We start from the raw sequence: 20,297 nt of genomic DNA, 5'->3' as shown, positions 1-20,297 counted from the left end.
GTGACCAGGGTTTGTGGCGTAACGGAGAAGCTGAAGCGATTGTGGCGGAGTGTACGGTTTGAATTTGGTGGCAAGTGAAGTTTTTAGGAGATAAAGGAGCTTAAAAAAAAGACTGGCTAAAAATTGACACTATAACACTGCCACTACCTGAAAGTGAAACATCCTTGCAAAACAAATATTGCTAGACGTTAATGGCTAAAAACTTTATATTGTTCAATAAAAAAAGCTCCATTCCTCTCTTGTATGCAGTTTATGCTACAGTCAAATTACAGATAACAATGGCACGACCAAACTTACACCTAACAATGGAAATGATTGTGTTTGAAACAGTTCTTTTGAGGATGGGGACCAGGTCTGTGACCGCTCGCACTCATTTGCAGACTTTGGTTGTGGTCTACATGCACAAAAATTACATCAAACAGCCAAACTATGAGTTTGGCCGCAAATCGTGACATAATTGCTTCAGGATGGCAGTTTAAATGACAAAAACAACCTTGCTTTGCGAGTTTGCTCTACATTGTGCAGCTCTTGGCAGAGTCCCCTGTTCCAAAAAGACTCAGGTGCTCTGAAATACCTTACATGAAGAATGGTTTAACTGGCTGGTGAAGAAATTCTTTAAAGTTGAGAAATATTTTTAAAAAATTTGTTTGTTTTTTCCACATTCTGATTCAAAGGTCGGCAACAGCATTTTATCCCTCCTGTTGTGAGCACCCCCACCCCCCTTACTTTAGTGTTGACTGGTCAGTTTTAACAGCTATTAACATGAATTAACATAAGAAACATTTTTCACAACCAAATTCAGTTCAGTTGGTAGTTAAATGGACTGTTCAGGGGGTCAGAGGCCAAAGGGGGTGGGGGGCTGGGGGGTTGCATTCCCATTAATTTTTCACTTCACTTTTGACCGGGAACACCAAAGATGTAATAAAGTTGATAAAAACATTCAAAATTCAATGAAAGAGGTGCTCATCACTTTTATATATTCAAGTGCATAGTGTGGAGGATGTCATAAGGTCTTGAGGAAATCAGATGTAAAACAAAATATTTATGAGTTTTTTTAAATTTGTAAATCGGTCAGATTTGACCCGAACACGACAGGAAGGTTTTATAGAAGCTTAAGTCGAGACTGGAAAGTCTAAAATTAGCCGGTGTTGTCAAGACAACATGTGGTGAATGCACTTAATACAATTTGCATGTCACTGGTTTGTTATGGTTTATGCAACACATCATTCTTCTGCATGTGTTCAATCTAATTAGTAATCCACTTGGTAAAACCACCAGGACACATAGGAAAGCAGTTGAATGTGGCCAATGGGAATAAACAACTGAGAGTTATCTGCATAGAAATTAGTGTTTAGTTTATGTAATGATGGTAGCTTGCAGTGAGACAGCAGTAAAGTTCACATGATGACTGTGACAACTTCACAATAAAAGTCCTTTTCTGTGCAGATATCAGGGTTAAATCTATGAGATACAGCAGAGATCAGACCCACTGTGGGAGTCAGACTCAAGTTAAGTGTACACAGCCAGGAGGAACGCTCCCAGTCCTTGCATTAAACTTTAAACACTCTTGTACTCAGTGTCTCTATAAGCAATATTTTATAGATGCTGTGCAGAAACATTTCTCAAAATGTGAGTCATCCCTTGATACCAACTGCATTGTATGCTTCTGTGGATTTGCAGTGGCCAGCCTCTGACCTGAGTGTGTCAGTGGACACGCTTCCAGGGCCGGCATGATGCACTGATGTGAAGTACCACTTAAATCCCTTTTATAAAAGAGCTGATGTTTTCTGCACCTGAGAGTCCCTACAGTTTTCAGTTAATTTTCACACCACTGTTATAAGTACAAATTGGGTTTTGGCATTATTTGGAACACAACAAGCGCAGAAACCAAAGAAACACAAATCGCTAAACCTCAGCTGAAGTGGACTGACCTGGATCATGATCAACAACAGCCAAGCATCAAGCTCACGCATTCAACGCACCTATTGCTATATTATATTAAGTATCATATTACAACTTACTAAATGCAAAAGTTCATTTTACTATTAAGTGAAAAACTTCAAAAGGATCTTTCAGTTTGATGGCATATTTACTGGAAGGAGTAAATCAAATAGAAAATGTGATTTGATGGAGCATGGGGGCAGAGGCAGGACAACAGCTGATCCAGAAAGATACCACCATCACCTCAGGGAAATGGTGGTATTCCTGTCCTGAGCTGAAGCTCGAGAGGAAAACATTTGCTGCAAAGAGCGGGATTGTTTCATGGCAGGCTCAGAAATGTGGAGCTAAAACTACAGCTGATCAATCAACAGGTCGGAGAAGAATTAGCATCCTGGAGATAGTGTTTGAGTTATGACTGTTCATCTGTCCTCTCTCCCTTATTTTAACTGATTTGCATGCTCGTTGTTTTGATTGTTGGCAAGGTAGAACCATTCATGCATCACTAGCAAAACAGTGCAATACTTTTTTGGGTGGAGGGGTGTAAAAAGATGGCTGCAGCACATTCATGGATAGACCTTGGTGAATAGTCTCTGCCTACATTATTCTGCAAGTCACAAATACACAAAAGTAGTAGTAGAGATTCAGCTTACTGTTTACGTTCACTGCTGTCATCTTGGATTGTTAACTCTGGTTTGGTGGGGGTGCCCAGACTATCAGAAATCCTAGCTGGAAATTGGAATTCAGGGGTCATTCCAGATAAAAATTCCAACTGGGAACTCAGAAGCTTGCATCTAACCTGGAATACATTATAATTATAACATCTGTTTTAAAAGGCTGTCAAACTGTCACATGTGAGCAGTCTGTTGCATGACTCTTTATGTCATGTAACGGCTGTGTGGCAGATGGAGTGTGGAGCCAGATGGAGGACTCGGGAGGCAGGAAAGAAGTTAGAAACTCAGCTTCGTTGCTGGTAACTCTGCAAAGAGCAGCAGCAGCAGATCAATCTGGAAACACAGAAACAGGAAGCAGGGAGACACGTGAACACGAGGGAGGACGCGACAACTAAATCTAATCACATAAGATGAGACAAGGGAAGTAGACCTAAATACAAGACCCGGGAATAACGATCGCCAAAATAAAACAGGAAGAGAGGCATGGCTGAAAGGCGAGACTAAACTTGGAAAGAAGAAAGACAAAGGGACAAATGCAGAGACAAGAGTAGAAGAACAGAACAGAATACATAGTCTAAGGAGCTTGGAAAGAAAAGCGTCTGGACTTCTTTGAGTTGCTTGAAGACATTTCACCTCTCATTCAAGAAACTTCTTCAGTTCTAAGGTCAAATGGTGGAGAGTCTCAAATTTAAGTCCTAGGGGACTTTCCCCCAAGAGGGTCATGGACCCCTTGTTGATCCTAATCACACGAGCCAAGGTGTGAAAGTGGGTGTAGATCACAATCAGCTAAGGTTTCGGGTGAACCCGCTGTGAAACCTAGCCCCACCCTATCATGTGATTTACTGAGGTCAAATGGCCCAGGATGTGAGTGGGCGTTAAGGCGTCTGGGAAGGGATCTCAGAACTGGATTAAAGATTGCAGACAGTTGGTGTGGTAAGCCACCGCCTCTGTTCAAAGATGGTCGTTCACAGTGGACATAGATGGCTTGGTGATGGCAGTGACTACGATGACCAGGGCAGTGGGCCAGAAAAGGTTCTTTTCACTGATAGGTGCAGTCTTTTTGTAGTATTACAGGTATCACTCTCTTGTTTCAATTTGTTTTGTTTCTGGCTAACTGAAGATCCAAAGTTGGTGTTGTAATGATTTACACAATTCTCACTGGCGCTTGTGCCGACTAAACCCACTTAATGCGAGGCAGGTATTCCTTGTAGAGTAGTAATGAAAGAAGCGCTGACCATTCTCCCTATGACAGCATTCACCTCAAAATGATTTCTGAAGCTGTCAAATTGTTTGGTTTTCTTTCCTGATTCCATCTCAGCTGGGGAGTCGTTCAATTTGGCATTGAAGAATTGGTGCATGCACTGAAAATAATTTAACCTTTGGGGATTTAGGGAGTAATTACTGAACAGTTTTAATGCATTTTACATCTTTTCATCTTTTTTTAAATTTTAAATTTTTTATGTTTTTTAACCCAGCGTTATTTATTTATTTATCTGCAAGTTAACGCACACAGAAGAAAACAAAGTATAGCCAGCATGTAGAATTAAGCATCGACTTTGGAACAGCTGGGACTCCGTTGGAGGTTCTAAGGTTTGTATGGGGCCAGCATTTGCACTATGTAGCTTGGGGCTATATCCACAGAAGTGATCATTAAAATCTTAAAATCAATTCTAAAACATACCGGGAGCCATTGGAGAGAAGCTAGTATTGGGGCTACGTGATGCTCTATGTTGAAACCAGCGAGAAGCCCAGCTGCTACATTCTGAGCTAAAGACGTTAGAGTCATTTTCCATTTATGCCCAAAAGCTGGAAGCCAGATCTCAAGAAAATAAAAGCATAAATGATTTTTTTTCTAGGTTGGGGTGAGACAGCATTGGTTTAACCCCGCAGATGTGACTTATTTAGAGGAAAGAAGAATGGAAAACATTTTCTGTGTGTGTCCTACAAAAATTAGACCTCCTATATTTTCAGCAACAGGCTTTAAATTAAGAGACAAGAGATTCATAATAATCTAAAGAATTGTGATGCATTTTAAGTTCTTGGAAGCAGTGCAAAGAAAAAGGCATGGTCTGATAGATAGATACAGACCATGCCTTTGATAGTTATTTTAGTGATAGTGATAGTGATTGTTATTTTAGCAGGTATTTCGTCTATGAGTATATTGTACAGTCTGACTAACGTTGGGATGAAGGACCTGCGATAGTGCAGTAACAGTCTACTGCTCAGGGCCTCCACTGTCTCATGCAGGGGGTCCATAATGGACATCAGTTTGGCTAACATCCTTCTCTCACCCACATCCTCTATAGAGCCCAGAGGAATGCACAGGACAAAGCTGGCTCTCTTCACCAGCCTATTAAGAAATTTCCTGTCCCTCTCCATGCTGCCACCTCCACTGCAGACAATGGCATAAAAGATTGCAGAAGCCATCACAGTGTCATAAAAGCTCCCCAGTAATGTCCCGAACACCCCAAAAGACCTCAGCCTGCCCAGCAGATGGAGCCGACTTTAGCCCAAAGATGTCATTGGTTACCATGGGGAGTTTCTGTGCCGTATAAACTTCTGAAAATGGACTAAAGTCTCTTGAAGATGGTCTTACAACACATGAGAGTTAACAGTGAAACTTTAGGAAAAAATGGAAGTGTGAAAATCAACCTGGAATCATTTCCAGTGGGCTTTTTTTTCTTTAACAGACTGAACTAAAGCACATTTGAATCTTTTGGGATATTAGGGGAGAGTGGAAAGGCTTCTCAGGTATCTTTTCACATCTGATAGATGCACTTGAATTCTCAGCTGACTCAAGTCATAAGTTAGTCATGAGTTAGACGCAAGTTTTGATTAAACTGTGTGAGCAGGAGGGGTCATAGATCCCTTATACACATGGCGCATATTGTCACATTTGGTAATAAATGCAGTTTAATTTAAAGGTTTGCAATCAAAGGCCGTGTTATTTGACTTGAGAATAACACAGGACTAATTACTTGAGACTGAGCTTACATTTAGTTGAAAGACTCTCAATAAAGTATTTGGTCACACAAGAGATTTTCTTGAAGGAGTGTGAACCCCAAACACAAAACTATACAAACTGAATATCAAAAACAGTAGCTACTGTCCATATACCAGTTATCCAATATATAAATCAAGTGAAATTAAGCTGATGACATTTGTGCCGGTCAGGCAATATTCCTTTATGACTGCAGATGACCTTTTTCAGTGGAGTCCATGCCGTGGTATGTGTCATTCTCAGGATGACGCCAGGAGCGTGACAGTGACTTTGATTCGGCGCCCATGCCCCAGAGAGCTTTTCAATGGGAGAGAAGAGTAAATATCTGCTTGAACCGAGTGACATTATCAAGGCCAACATGAGATGTTAACAGTATCTCTTTATGTTCAATTCTCGGAGTAGTTTGACAATGCAGTGGAATTAGGGTCAAGGTCAGTACTGCTTGTAATATATAACAATGTTATAATAAAGAATGACGAGTCACACGAAGATTAAGAAACACATAAAAGAGTGAAAAATTCATAAAAAAAATTAAAGCATTCCGAGAACTATGTTTCGTCTAAATTAAGCTTATCTCTGCTTAAAAGCTGAGCTTGGACATTCATCAGCAGATGCTTTAGAAAAATATTTGAAAGGAAAATACATTTTAGACAGATAAAGAGAGCCCAGGGAGGACAATAGGAGTGCACTGAAAAATAGATATAAATTTATTGGACTGGCGTAAGATTTTAAGGAAAGTAAAAAAGGTAAGTTGGGGCAAGTTTTGGAAATGAGGTATAAAATAGGTGAAGCCTCATAATGGAAAGAAACAGCTGAGGTTCAACGTACCCTGTTTGACCCAGAAGTCCACCAGACACTGCTGACCTCAAAAGACAAGAAAATCATTGACAGCCTATTGATCACGTGAATGGTACCTGCAGAGATAGCAGAAAGGCCAGGCTTTGTTCAGTTTGAAATACTACCTCTGAGTGCACAGTTACAGAAACAAAGAAAAGTAAGAGCAAATGATTTCGACAAAACAATTTTCTGCATCTTCAAAAAAAAAAGTTCTGCGGGAACAACTTAACCTTCTGTGGCGGTTGAGTCCTGTCATGTAACAATTGACAAACAACCCTCCAAATAGTCTGGCTGAGAGCTATTTTTCTTTGTCCTGCTGTGCTGCATTTATGTCGCTGCAATTTCAAGTTAATGAAGCTGCCAAGCTGGACTGAGTTAACAGAGAGGGCAGGTGGGAGTTTTGGTCTCTGTCAAATCCAAACTAAAGATTAAAAGATCTTGTTATTTATTTATTTTGAACAGATTCTATTTCATTATTTTTAAGATAAAATTGAGAATCAAACCTTAAAACCATTAAATTGGATGTTATAAGTAAGCATTAAGAAAATAGATGGGTAACCATAAACTGTAAATAAAAGATGGACATTGGCAACATGAGTACCATTTTGAAGCCTTGAGTTTGGCATAAAGCAGAAATCAGCTGTAGGCATTATTTCAGTGTTTGGCACTGGGCATGCCTGACATTTAGGGTGTTTTTGCTGGTGTAATTATCATTACAGCAACCTGTAAGCTAGCAAGCTAGCAGCACTTTGCTTAGCAGTAACCATGACTGAGCTACCATGAGTACAGGAGCTATTATTCATGATGACTCAATGATCCACTTCTTCTTCTTCATTTTGATCTCAAATGACAAGCTGTGTGATGTGGACATACAGATCCTGATTACTGGCTGTTGTTACCTTGGATTTTGGACCTCAGAGTGACCATATATGAAGAAGATGGTGGTGTAAAATAGCTAATGTAAGCTATCTCTCTTAGCAAGGTTCATTTACTTTACGGGAGCATTGCACAGATATCTAACAATTAGTGTTTAGACATGGAAAAAAAATAACACCAGTGTTTTCTATAATATAAAATTACAGCAGGAGAGTTTAATAAAAAACTTCCACGATTGTTATCAGAAGAGAAATTAAACTGAGAGACTGAAAGTATTTTTCTAGTACCTTATAAACATGTAGGTAACATGTAGGTCTTTAGGGACTCATTGGTTTCTGAAACCAGCCTCAAGTGGCCATTTTTAGAACTGAAGACGTTTTTGGCATTTTCACACTGGCTTCACCTTGAGTTTTGTTAACTTGTAGTTGAATTCCTTGGAATTTTCACTCTGGTTGCCTATCAATCCTGCTTATCGGTTTTTGCGCATGCGCTACAATCAGCTGATTTTAGTTGTCGAAGCAGGGCATTTTACAGTGTGGATATGGGCATTACTTTTAATTTTATTGCATAAAAAGACAAGAGCACAATAGTAAAATGCAAACTGCATCCAGGACAGAAACAATTGTATTATGCTGCTAAGACAACTTCGACTCTTTGCAAGCACCTGCACAGACAGCATGCTAATGCTAAGCTACCCAAAATCCAGAGTTATGCTAAGGCTGACTGAATGTTGAACCCAGCTCAGGACTGTGGTCAAGTCAGCTGTCGTTTGTGAGCAGTGTTGAAGCCATCTGCTGCTGAACTTTATCAGGTAACAAACACATAAGCAGTCAGGCTGCAGCCTTCGTTTATACAGAAGAATCACTGTCGCGGTTGCTTTGAAGAGTCTTTGCGTGGTTTTCATCTTTGATTTGTGCTTTTGGCTTTGTGTTCATACATAAATACTAAGAAATAAAGATCATATGTGTGTCTTCATCAGGATAGGGATTTGTGTTGGTGTGTGACATTGTAGCCTCAGGTTTATATTGTTATATTGTAATTGTAATTATGAGACAGTGTGTTTCAGGTCATTTTACACAGTACGGTGAAAGCAATGTTATGAGGGGTATAATGAATTCTTTTTTCCCTGGAGTAATTAAGTAACGTACTGCATTACTTTTAATAAATTAGTTTTTTTGTAATATGTGTAATAGATTCGTTTTCTGAGTAATGACCCAACACTGATCACAACAAAGATGAAATACATCCAACATGCGCAAAAATTTGACAACACAACATGCAATTCATTTGCACAAATGTATTGTCTTTGATATACTGCTTAATGATGGTGGTAACTGTCAAAGCAGAGCGCGTGAGACCCCAATGAGAATCGATAAGGGAATTGATAAGAAATTGAATCGATGAGTAATATCGATAATGGAAACGGAATCGCTAAATTCTTAATGTATCACGTCACATTCTTTTGCAACATTAATTTTTAAGCCATCTCAAAAATGTTCCTCTGTCTAGGAGCTTTAAAGCCAACACTTTCTTTTAGGATATAAAACACTTGTCTCGATGAGAAGGGTTCCCTGTGACAAATAAAAGATGAGAGTTCTTATCAGTGATGCTTTCGCTTCCTCATAAGAATGAAGTAATAGGTAAAAAACTATATACTCAGTCAGACAATTAGCGCTAGGACTTTCTTGGATGAACACCAGTAATTCTTGGCTGTCTGACAGATTTTCTCTCAGGTACACATAAGCAATAAAGATGTCAAGTGACATTATGTAATCATGAATATATTTCCTCCAATGAGCCCTCAATAACACTTGCGCAAAGCACTCTCTGAGCCAAATCACTATAAACACCTCTGCAATTATGTAATGTCTAGTACTACAGCATAAAGTAAAACAACTCCCTGAACTGTTAGTGAAACTCTTGTCCCTAACTTTGATTTCTGGCAATTTATCACAAATAAAACCTGTCATCTGGTATCTTTTAAATATACTATTGTATTTTTATGTAATTGCAGACAGTGGTTTATTTTAAAGGTGGGGTAACGACAGAAGAATGTCTGTTTAATTTCTTCCAGTTGTTGGCTGGTAAAGAGCAAACCATTTAACCTGAAAACATGTAACAATAGTGTCATTCACCAACAGTCAACATGCAGTCATTGTACAAAGAAGGTAAACCGTCTGCCTGGTCGTTAGCAGGTCTTAAAATGAAATGTTGGTACTTATTTAACAAAAACCAAGCCAACATTGGGAAAATGAAGTTCAGGTGTGTGTTAATACAATGCCAATCAGGAAAGACATCAGCAATGCCCACAGAGAAGCCATTATTGCTGCTCAGAGTTATGAAATGATTTCCAAGCAATTTGAGGTCCATCATTATGCAGCAAGAAAGATCATTCACAAGTGCACATTCAAGGGAGTTCCCAGTCTTCCCAGAAGTGGATGTCTAAGGAAAATCCCCCCATGGTTAGAATGTGCAATTCTCAGAGAAAGTGCAAAAAAAACCAAGATCAACATTTCAGCTACAGGCCTCAGTTTGCATCTTAAATGTTAAAGTTATTACAGTTAATTTAGAAAAAGACTGAACACTTCACCGAATCACTTTTTTTTTTTTTTTTTTTTTACAACTAAGTGCTTTCTGTCTAACATTCACACACAATTTTGCACTATGATCAACACCTCATGAACAACTTGAGGTAAAGTGGACCAGCCAGGGATCAAACCATCAACCTTCTGATAAAAACATGCCCTAGTCTACCTCCACAGCCACAGCCATCCCACGTCATGGACCTTAAAAGAGCTAAAGAGTTAATGCACACAAACTTCAATGAACTGAAGCAATGTTGTAAAGTAGAGTGAACGAAATTCTTTATATTATGCCCAGATAGATAAAAAATTTCTGCTAGATACATTATTTCTAATAATGATTACAGAAGGTAGAGTAAATGAGGCTAACCACAGCTGCTTTTTATTTTACCTTTATTAATCTTTCACTTGATTTAAGAAAAAAATATCTTAGCTGTGTAGCATCAACTGCCTAGAACATCATAGTGGTGCCTCAGCTTACTGGGAAGAGATAGTTACTTACTATATTTATCATATCTGGACACATTTATACCTTATCACTGTGGGAGTCAGCCCATTATGGGATCCCCAGCACCTAAAAACAGCTCATTGATAAGGCTCATTTCTTCCTATGCACTGCCCTTTGCATGAGCCTGGGAGTCCTTCCAGTGGGAATGCAGATTATGTTGTTTCCCTCCTGACAAGCACAGGAGCCTAATTGAGATGGATGGTTTAAGATACAGAACAGCGTGGAAAATGTGTTTTTTAGATTATCGAAATAGAAAACAAAAACATTCATGGAGGGGATGGAGAGTGGAGTACGTGCTTTCACGTAGATGGCACACACATTGTAAAATAAAAAACAGAGCCTCATTATTCTTTGAGTCTTTGTGCTGCTTTTGAAAAAAAAAGCAGAGCAGTTATTTTGCGAGCATTTTACCCCAGAAAAATAATTTTAAGCCCAGGCTTTTACCTATTCTATACAGTTTCGCAAAAATGTGTTAAATCATTTGCTTGGTCGAGGGTAAAATTCACTATGGAAAAGTCTACAGTGGACTTGGTTTTGCTTTAAGAGATGAAAAACAAAAAAAGGAATGGAAACATGTCAGGAGTAAACTGCAGTGAGCCTTTTCTTTCAGTTACTACACCCCAAACTCGTACACTCAATCAAAATGTCTGTATTGTTTGTAGCCTTGCCTACACATGACAGGGCAATAATATACACATATTCTTTTAGGTGTACACACAGCACTGAATCTCTGTGACCTTGGACTGCTGCGCGCTTGCAATGCATTTCTTGAGACAAGCGTCATTCATTGAAATCCATTCATTTGAATTACTATTCATATACAACTCAAGTTGAGGGACAAAACTGGCCTAGAAAGGAGATATGCGTAGTGGAGAGTCCTGCTTATGGGTCTCTTGATTTTCAAGGCATATTCAGCAACATTTTTTATGTGTAAAAAATCATCTTGGATCCTTTATATGATCTACGCTCATTCTGCCATGACCTTACATACGTGAAAAAATAACACTTTTCTTTTTTTCAGAATTAAAGGAGACGCCTGTGCAGTATTATTTAAACTTTAAATTCTATCCTCATCATGTGAGGATCTTATCTTATCCTTTTTTCTTGTTGTTTTTTATCACAGTAGCACATATTTTCTCATGTACGTTTTCACCTTTAACACTCACAACCTTAACATTCATCCAAGACCGTGCAATGTTCTCAGTCTGGTTCAAATGCATTAAAAATGTTAACTGATACTACAGATGTCAGGATAATTTGCGCATTTGTTAAAGTGTTTTTGTAGCAGGAAATTGTTAAAGCACTTTATACTTAAGTCACATTTTTGTGCTTTCCAAGAACATGGGAAAGTCATCATAATTCTTGCCAATCTGTTCGCTGTCTGTTCCCCGAAATACTCAAACCCTGGATCAGCAGTATCTTGTTAACATGAAAATTCCGGACAATTGTCAGTCCTGTTGCACAATCTGAATGGAATAAAGAAAAAGCAAGAGGAGATTTAAAGAGATAAATCCATTGTTGAGAAATGAGATGAGGGATCAACAGGAAACGGGGGAGGTGGCAGAGGATAAAGAATAACGAGGAGGTGGCAATCAAGACAAAGACATAGGAAAGTGATGAATAAATGCCTGACAGAAATGTAAATTGCCTGATGGAACTTTATTGATCCATTCCTCTCATCGTGTCATGGAAAAATGCACACACACACACATATATATATATGTTTAGTATCTCTCAGGGGTCCCATCAATATTCTTTATTGAGAAACCTCTCTGGCAGTTTGCATCTGGTCTTAATTACACTTACAGGGTGATGGCTGGATCAGGCAGAGTGAACAGAGCCAGTGAAAATAACTGCTGTCTGCCACTGTCTTAATTACGACCAACACGCACATGCCGAACATGCACAAACACACCCCAAACACCCCAGACCTATTAATTAGCGTGACCTTTGGCTGTGGTGAAACGCTGCATTGTAAATCTTGTTTCCTTCAGCACATTCAGTTTGAATGATAGGCCGATTGAACATTTCATTACGTTTTGTCTGACCAATAAAAGCGTCCGGTCCTTTGGTTTGGGTCCATTTTTTTTGTTCTTCTTCTTGCTTTTCACCACGAATGATAAATATGAAAGTTTCAGGTTTAGTCTTGCAGAAAAACAGGAGTCTGTCTTTGTCCACGATTTGAAGCTCCCTGATTAACACTTTAATTCTGGCTCGTTTTCTCCGGTTAGTGTCAGCTGCCATTGTATAGGCTGCTGTGGGCCAGGCTGTTACTGGCTGTGAGCGATTGCTTGGTTTCATATTCAAGATTTTGCATGTTAATTAGTTCCAACATAACGGATGGATCTTATACAAAATGTGTTGGTTTCCCCATATACATCTTTTGTTATAGTCCAGATTACCCTCTGTCCTTTAGCAGGCTGTTTACACTGAGTCTGCATTATTCATGGCCAACTGCTCCAACTGGCCAGAAGAGTGCCTCCGGGTTCACTGCCATCCAATCAGACTACTACCTGGTAAATTTCCTTATGTCGTATCTTTACTTCGTGTAAGGGGAGCACCTGGAGATGTCAGTATATATGAACCAGAATCTGACTTGACTGGGAAGGCTACCTTCTGTTGCACTCCTGAGACTGAAGCAGGATGCTTGAGAACCGGAGGGTCATGAGTGCAGTCAAATAGTCACGTTTGGTCAGGGATGCTCCTAACTAAGTGAAATGACCCAGAAGGATCTCTATGGCAACCAGTATAAGAGCTGTTTGAATTCTGTAAATACAAAGGAAAGGTGCATCAAGTTCTTCCTTTATCATCTTTACCTTTATGACTGGATACAGAGAAACAATGCAGTCCAGTAATTCATAGCAACACATTATCCGACTATCATTTTAAACAATTAACATAACAGAAGCGACAGATAATGTAAATATTAATTTCAAGTGTACATTTTACAGAATTTGATGCTGTAACCTGCTGATATGTTTTGAATGTTAAACAATAAGGTATGTTAGCAGCAATGGAAAAATGCACTATGATAAAAAAAATCTGCTTTTTATGAAGCTGTTCCCATATAAAATATTGATGATTGATAAAAAAGTGTTTTTAGACGGCGTCATGGTTCTGGGTCTGGGACCCAGTGTTTCACGTTTTGAGTCTTTTTACTGTGAACACCAGTGAGTACTGGGTATTATTGTGTGTTCCAAGCTAAGGCAGTGATTTTCAAATTTAACATAATCTTAATAAACAAATAAATAAATTATTATTAACAACAACAACAATAATAATGTTAATAACAATTCTCAAAATCCATGTCACAAAGTGCTTCCTTTTTTTCACCATCTGCAGCAATTTAGTGATTTTCTCTGCAATTTGGAGCCATGACAGCTCTCACAATAACAGGTCGACCAGAGGGAGATATTTCTGGCACAGCTGAACTGTGTACTATAAGAATATAAAAAACTAGAATAAAATAAAAAGATAGCATGTCGTGCTGTGTTGTTAGAGAGGAAACCATTTTCAGGTTGCTTTTTTTGTCTTGCTTTAGCTCCAGAAAACCAACGGTTTGCGAAGTCACAACAAGATGAAGCTTTGCCTAAAAGTTGCTGTGCTACTGCAGCAAAACATACTGTATATTGTATAAGGCTGGGATTATATTCCCATTACAGGTGCAAAGAGATAGCTGCAGAGACCGTGGGCACAGTTATTCACATCATAGTACTTTGTTATCTGCTCGTAGGAAGCAGGTGTAGTGGAAACCTCTGGAAAATTGTGGCTGAGCTTAAAAGTCTTCCTGGTCAGCACAAACTGGAGGATACATAGATGCCCACATGGAGTCTTGCCTGTACTGCATGATGATGAAATTTACTCACTGACGTATAAAATTTAATGCTGGCATAAGGAGGTTTTTGTAACATTTTTAGGAAACAATCATGAAATGACCCAGTGGAAAAGGAAGCAGACATTAAGAAGACCAGGGAAAAGAACGAGGGAAATAAAACACAAAAGCCACATGAAGAAGAGTGGAACAAAGATGGTGACACAGGCGGAGCAGAAACAGGAAATTCATTCAGAAACATAAAGGAAAAAAAACCTTTCCTCGGTGTTTGTGTGATTAGAAGCTTTTGTGAAATTATTTGAGTAATATTACAGCTTGATGTATTTTTACTTCAGTTTTTTTGAGTTAAAATATATTATTAGTTTCTTAGCGCTAAATTAGCCTGAGTGTTCATGCAGTTTATGGAAGCAGCTTGCTAACCAAACTTGCTAGCTTTAGCTGATGACTTAGCATTCCACCTTCTAGAATAACTTCTGGCTTCAAAAGACTAAGAAGGCGGAGTGCAGAAAAGCTAAAACGTTCTTTTATATGACCATTAGTTATTTCATAAGTAGTGTTTTTTTTAACTGCCTTATTGTTATCTTATGTATACAATTTTATATTTTGATTTACTAAGACATAGGATTGATTTCTTCCTATCAAAAAAGTTCAGCTTACATTAGATGAAGTGCCAGCATCTAGTGGTCACTCGAAAAAACTGTAACTCAGACTACATGGTCAGCTGTGTGACTGTTTGTGTTACAGAAATGTTTGGTGCAAACTTTTCCCCTTCATGAACTCCACCACCCCAACCCACTCCTGCCTCAGTGTTCAGTGACTGATATAACCGATCCCTCAGTGACCTCCTCAGGGCCAACCTGCAGCTACTGCCCCCTCCAGCAACCCTAAAGGATACAATCCACAAGAAACAGACGTCTCATTTATTTAGAACTTTATTTATATTTAATGATGTTGACAGACAAAATTGACAGGAGAAAAATATTCTTTATTTATCGACTATGTTAGAAATCATGTTAGCACATTTGAATATTTTATTTCAACAACAAAACATCCATTACAGAACAAAAAAAGCCATCAGCTGTTTATAATATTGCATTAAAACATTCTCTTTCTCTCTATATACATTTACAGTAGCCATGCCACCAAACTAATTAGGGACTGTTTTATGCCTTTAGGCCAACTCTGACACACCACTGCTGGTCAAGTCTTTCTTTGCCTTCAGCATTTTAAACATTTTGGCAGAGGTTCATTAGTTCTTAAAATGAAGCCAGCAGATACAAGTGGGTGTCAGCGAGCAGGCCTGACATTTACAGGATGCCCTTCAGGGGACAATATCGGAGCAAACGGTCAAGTCAAGACACTCAGTTTGCTTCACCTTAGAGGAGATGGATGAGGCAGAGATGCTGTTTTGGAAGTGTTTGGAAAAAAAATTAATGCTGCTTTTAAAATCAAACCTCGGTGAGGTTTGAAAAATGGTTACATTAACTGGTAAGATAATCTTTACGGAAAAGTTTAACAAAACTTGGTGGTGATTAATTTCTTTGCACATAAATACAGTAAAGATACAGAGACTGAAATAAGCTTAAAATCAAGAAAGTTTCAGGCTGATTTTCTTTTATTCTTATAATTTATTCATTTATATAACATCAGGAACATAATGTGGGATTTTCGTGTGGTGTAACTGACATATTAATCTCATTCATACATACTGTATCATTGATCATTTTAAAATGTCTCTTTCTTTATATGTGCAAAAATGCTGCTTCTATGAATGAAGTGGTTGGCTCCTTCTGTGTACCTTCCACAATTTGTGTTTTCATGTCTTTTTTTCTGGATAAAATTGAAGTAAAAGAGGGAAAAAAAGCACTGTGAGCAAGAAGCGTTATTGTTGTTAGCACGTGTTTTTGTTAACTCTTAAATTGACGAAAAAGAGCCCAAAAAACAAACCGCATTTCACTAAGTATTCTTGGGATTGTCCAGCGGGAGTGCTTATGGAAAGATGTAGGGAGACAGTTAGCAGCTGGACGGCTTGAAATCTCCTCAGCCTTTCGTGAGCTGATTTGAGTCTTTCTGCGGTGCGTTGGTGGCCACTCTAACTGCTCTGATGAGATGGCCGAGCTGGATTCCTGCACTCGAGTGCCGGGGTAACACGTGTAAGCAGTGTCTCAGTGTGTCACAGCTGGTGGAGGTTAATCTTGAGAATAGCTGTCAAAAACATAAAAGTTTAAAAGCAGTCAAAGTGACAGAGAGGTAAAAGGAGGGGGTGGGTGGTTATGCGCTCAATCGAAGAATTACTGAATGAATGAAGCAATCAGGAAATATCACTGTTCAAAGAAAATCTCCTGTTTTCATGTGTATGTATTTGCAGGCTTGATTGGCATTGACAGATTATGCTGGTTTAAAAACTCCTGTCCTTGGATTACATCATAATTCAGACTGAGATGAAGAAACTCTGGAGGTTCCAGGTTTCCACCCAGGAGCAGGGTAAAGCATACATTTCCACAATGACAAAACACAGAACAAACACTGGAAGTTTTCATATACCACACAGGCGTAATGTTGAGTTCATGTATCTTTCACCCAGTTAAGGGTGTCTTTTTGTATGTCACCATCAAACAGAATAGCATAGGTGCTTGCACACATAAATGCAAGTGCGTGCTCGTGGCCAGCCGAGTAGAAATACACTCATCTGATGCCTTCCTGCATGCACAGCCACTGGGACATAATCCAGCTGTGGGAGATGTGGAGATGCTATTTGCTGAGTGTGTACGTGCGTGTATGAGTTGGTGCTGCCAAAAGCATGTGACCCGTGTTATTCTGTTTACACTCCACCTGTCCACACTTCATCCCTGTTGTGCTACATTTTATTAGCTCTGCTGAAAAGCGCTATAGCAGGATATGCATTAGAGCATTTCGCCTGAATTTTTTGAGCTCGGCAAATTATACAACAGGTCTGAGTCAGACAGACACGTGATATTTAAACCAAGAGAGTTTTATGGAAATCTAATCTAATCAAATTTAGTGACAGTGTCTGGTGTTTTCTGTTTTATCTTTATGCTTTTTAAGAAGTGTTTAAGCCTGCATTTTATATAGTGATGAATTGAATTAACCCTTTAAAGTCGCAGCTCAATGCACAGTCAGAAAGGCATCAATCCACACACCCAAGGCTACAAGCTTGAGGATAAAATGTACATTTCAAGTGGAGAAGATTGAACAAAATACATAAAAAAGGGAAATTTGCCAAGCTAGGGCATGTTTGTGAAAAGTGTAACCCGGGGTATTTTTTTGTAGCTGCAATTTACACAAATGCATGTAGGCAATCATAAAGCTCTTGTTTTTCAACAAAGTGATGCTATTATAAAGATACACTCTCTGCATGTGTCTGTGATTGCTCCAGGTCAAACTTGGCTGTCCAGAATGGGCAAAATGGGTTCTTACAGCACATCGAAAAACATCAGCGAGTGTCACAGAAAACCAAAGACAAGAAAACTAAAGTGAAACTTGTCCAGTTGTCCTTGTGACAACTACCTTTTGAGTCTGGGGCCATCAGCTTAATGGAATGCTGGAAAAATCTGAACTGTTTGGATGACTTTAACTTTGTTTTAGGGTTACAGTCGGAGATTAGTTCAGCCCAGGCTAGGGTAAATACTTCATTGTCACGGATAAACTTTGCGGTAAGAGGCTTGAGAATGCATTAATGTCAATGAATGCCCACACAAAGACAAACGACTAACATATCTGTGTTTGTGTGTATGCCCATCCCCCCTACACACAGAGTGGAGCAGTCAGCAGTCCTTCTAGTGCAAACACTGGTAGCAGAGAACAACTTTTAGTCAAAATATGAGAATCGTTCATCCAAATGATCTGAAAGTCAGCACTTCACTTACTCGGGTTGCCAGCAGAAAGCCAGCCAAGTTTAACTTGGATTAGGCAAATAATTGTGGAAATAAACAAAGAATATAGTTGCTGCACACACAGTGATTTCCTAAGTCATTGTAGGTACCTGCAATGCATTATACGAGTAACTAAAAAGAAAGAAGTCCAAAAGTATCGTGCAGTGCATCATAATAGGAAGTGAATTAAAATGCAGCCAGAATTCGTTTGGCTTTATGGGGTAATGGTGCCATCACACACAACTGTGTCATTTAGGTTCTGCTGGTCAGGAATGCACTGCATGCTGGAAGAAGGCTTGGTGATGGGGCAGAGTAGGGTGCGGAAGTGCCTCCTGAAGGTGTCAGAGAGGCAGGCGTACAGGATAGGGTTTGCACAGCTCCATGAGTAGGAAAGCAGGACCACAAACTCAAAAGCCCTGAAGAAGGTCACAGCATAGCTGTTTTGGTATGGAGAACAGAAGTTGAAGGTGTAAAACGGCAGCCAGCACAATCCAAACACAACAACCACTGCGACCACCATTTTGGTGACCTGTCGCTCCAGCTGCTGGCTCTCCAGGTTCACCGCTGCGGTTCGGAGTTTCTGACTCCATAAGGCGAGCAGCAGTGCCACGTAGAAACCTGTCATAACTGTAAATGGTAAAGCGAAACCCAAGATAAAGGTGTAAGAGAGGATGCCAAGCCACCGGGCGTCTGAGCCGAGGTCCGGAGTACAAAAGCCGTGATCGGTCGAGAAGTGAACCGCCATCGGGAGGATGGTGAGGAGGGAGAACAGCCAGAGGAGGGATGAAACAATCTTGGCACAGCGTGGGGTCCTCCAACAGGCAAAGCGAAGAGGGTCGACCAGCGCCATGTAGCGGTCGATGCTCATCACCGTCAGGCAGAAGACGCTGGTGAACTGATTGATGCCGTCCAGCACCATGACTGCTTTGCACGCCACGTCTCCAAATATCCAGCGGTTCATCAAGTTCTGACTCGCTATAAAGGGAAGACCAACCATGAATAGTCCATCGGCCAGCGCAAGGTTGAAAATGTACACTGTGGTCGAAGAGGACAGCTTGTCGAACTTTAAAATGGCGACAATAACGAGTGCGTTTCCAGCTAGCCCCATGACGCAAACCACCAGGTAGAGAAAGGCCATCGTGATGCCGAAACCGTCTAGATTTTCCTCCCAGTAAAAATCCTCATCCACTAAGGACTGATTGTAGTCCGCATCATATAAAAATGAGGCATTCATTGCGACTCCAAAGGCTGATCAAAAAAGGAACACAAGGGCACAAAAGTGACACTCTGAACAGTCACAGCGCAGGGTGGATGAAAATCTCGGCTTCTGTTTAAATTCCTCTGCACGCAGTTCAAGAGTCACCTCTTGACTCTCTGCTGTGGAGGTTCTCAGAGGGCGATGAGTAAACAACTCAACCGAAAAAGAAAAAAAAATCAAACTTCCAGACTTGAGAAGTGCCAGGCTTCAGAAACTCATCAACTCCCCTCTTCCAGTTAGTCGTTACTTCCTTTTATCCTCTGGCACAAATAACTGTAAAAGTTTATTCCTTTGTGGTGGAGACGGCACGCGGCTCTCTCACATCACACACACACTAGCATGAAACAGTGGCGTGCAGCAGTGTGGAAACAAGCAGGACAGCAGCTCACACACTTGCCTGACCACTCTTTCTCCCTGGGAGCCCTTTTATATCTCTTCCACCCCTCAGTGTGCTGGGAGTGTGCCACCTCCCCCCCTTCCTCCCCTGGTTCATCACTCTCCAAAGATTGTGATAAACTCCAGCTTGGCTCTGCCTCCCCTGGTTTCTCTGCTGTAATGCTGTTTCCAAGGTAAACCCGTGCTCCCGTCTGCTACAATACTTTTGTTTTAATAACTGTTTTTTTCTGTCTTCACTCCCTCTTCATTTCTATTTACCTCACCCACCCCTCCCCCCTCCCATCATCTATTTTATCCACCTCTCTTTTCTGCCTGCACAGTTCAGCGGGGGGTCACATGAGTAAAACCTAAACACGCAAAGATAATAACAACCAGCTCGTTGCCCGGGGCCACCCACCTCTGCAACCCAGACAGAGTAAATCTGCCGACAGGAAACAGAAATCGGGGCTTTTATTTTCTGACATTTGACACGGGATGCTGCAACTTCTTTTTTCTCTTTCTT

General features: G+C 40.0%; 1 protein-coding gene across 1 annotated transcript; it reads right to left on the bottom strand.

Moving 5' to 3' along the window:
• Positions 1 to 15,168: 15,168 nt before the first annotated feature.
• LOC116330211 (somatostatin receptor type 2) lies at positions 15,169 to 19,782 on the bottom strand. Its single transcript, XM_039616065.1, has one exon. The coding sequence runs from the start codon at positions 19,373 to 19,375 to the stop codon at positions 18,356 to 18,358; it is 1,020 nt and encodes a 339-aa protein (XP_039471999.1). The 5' UTR covers positions 19,376 to 19,782; the 3' UTR covers positions 15,169 to 18,355.
• Between the last annotated feature and the right edge of the window lie 515 nt (positions 19,783 to 20,297).

This window comes from Oreochromis aureus, linkage group 8, assembly GCF_013358895.1.
Source record: "Oreochromis aureus strain Israel breed Guangdong linkage group 8, ZZ_aureus, whole genome shotgun sequence".
In the NCBI taxonomy this organism is placed as follows: domain Eukaryota; kingdom Metazoa; phylum Chordata; class Actinopteri; order Cichliformes; family Cichlidae; genus Oreochromis; species Oreochromis aureus.
The sequence above is the reverse complement of the archived record's forward strand: the minus strand, read 5'-3'. Positions and strand labels throughout refer to the sequence as shown.

Excerpts from the sequence above, each read along its gene's own strand:
- LOC116330211 (XM_039616065.1), bottom strand. The coding sequence starts at position 19,375 with ATGAATGCCTCATTTTTATATGATGCGGACTACAATCAGTCCTTAGTG.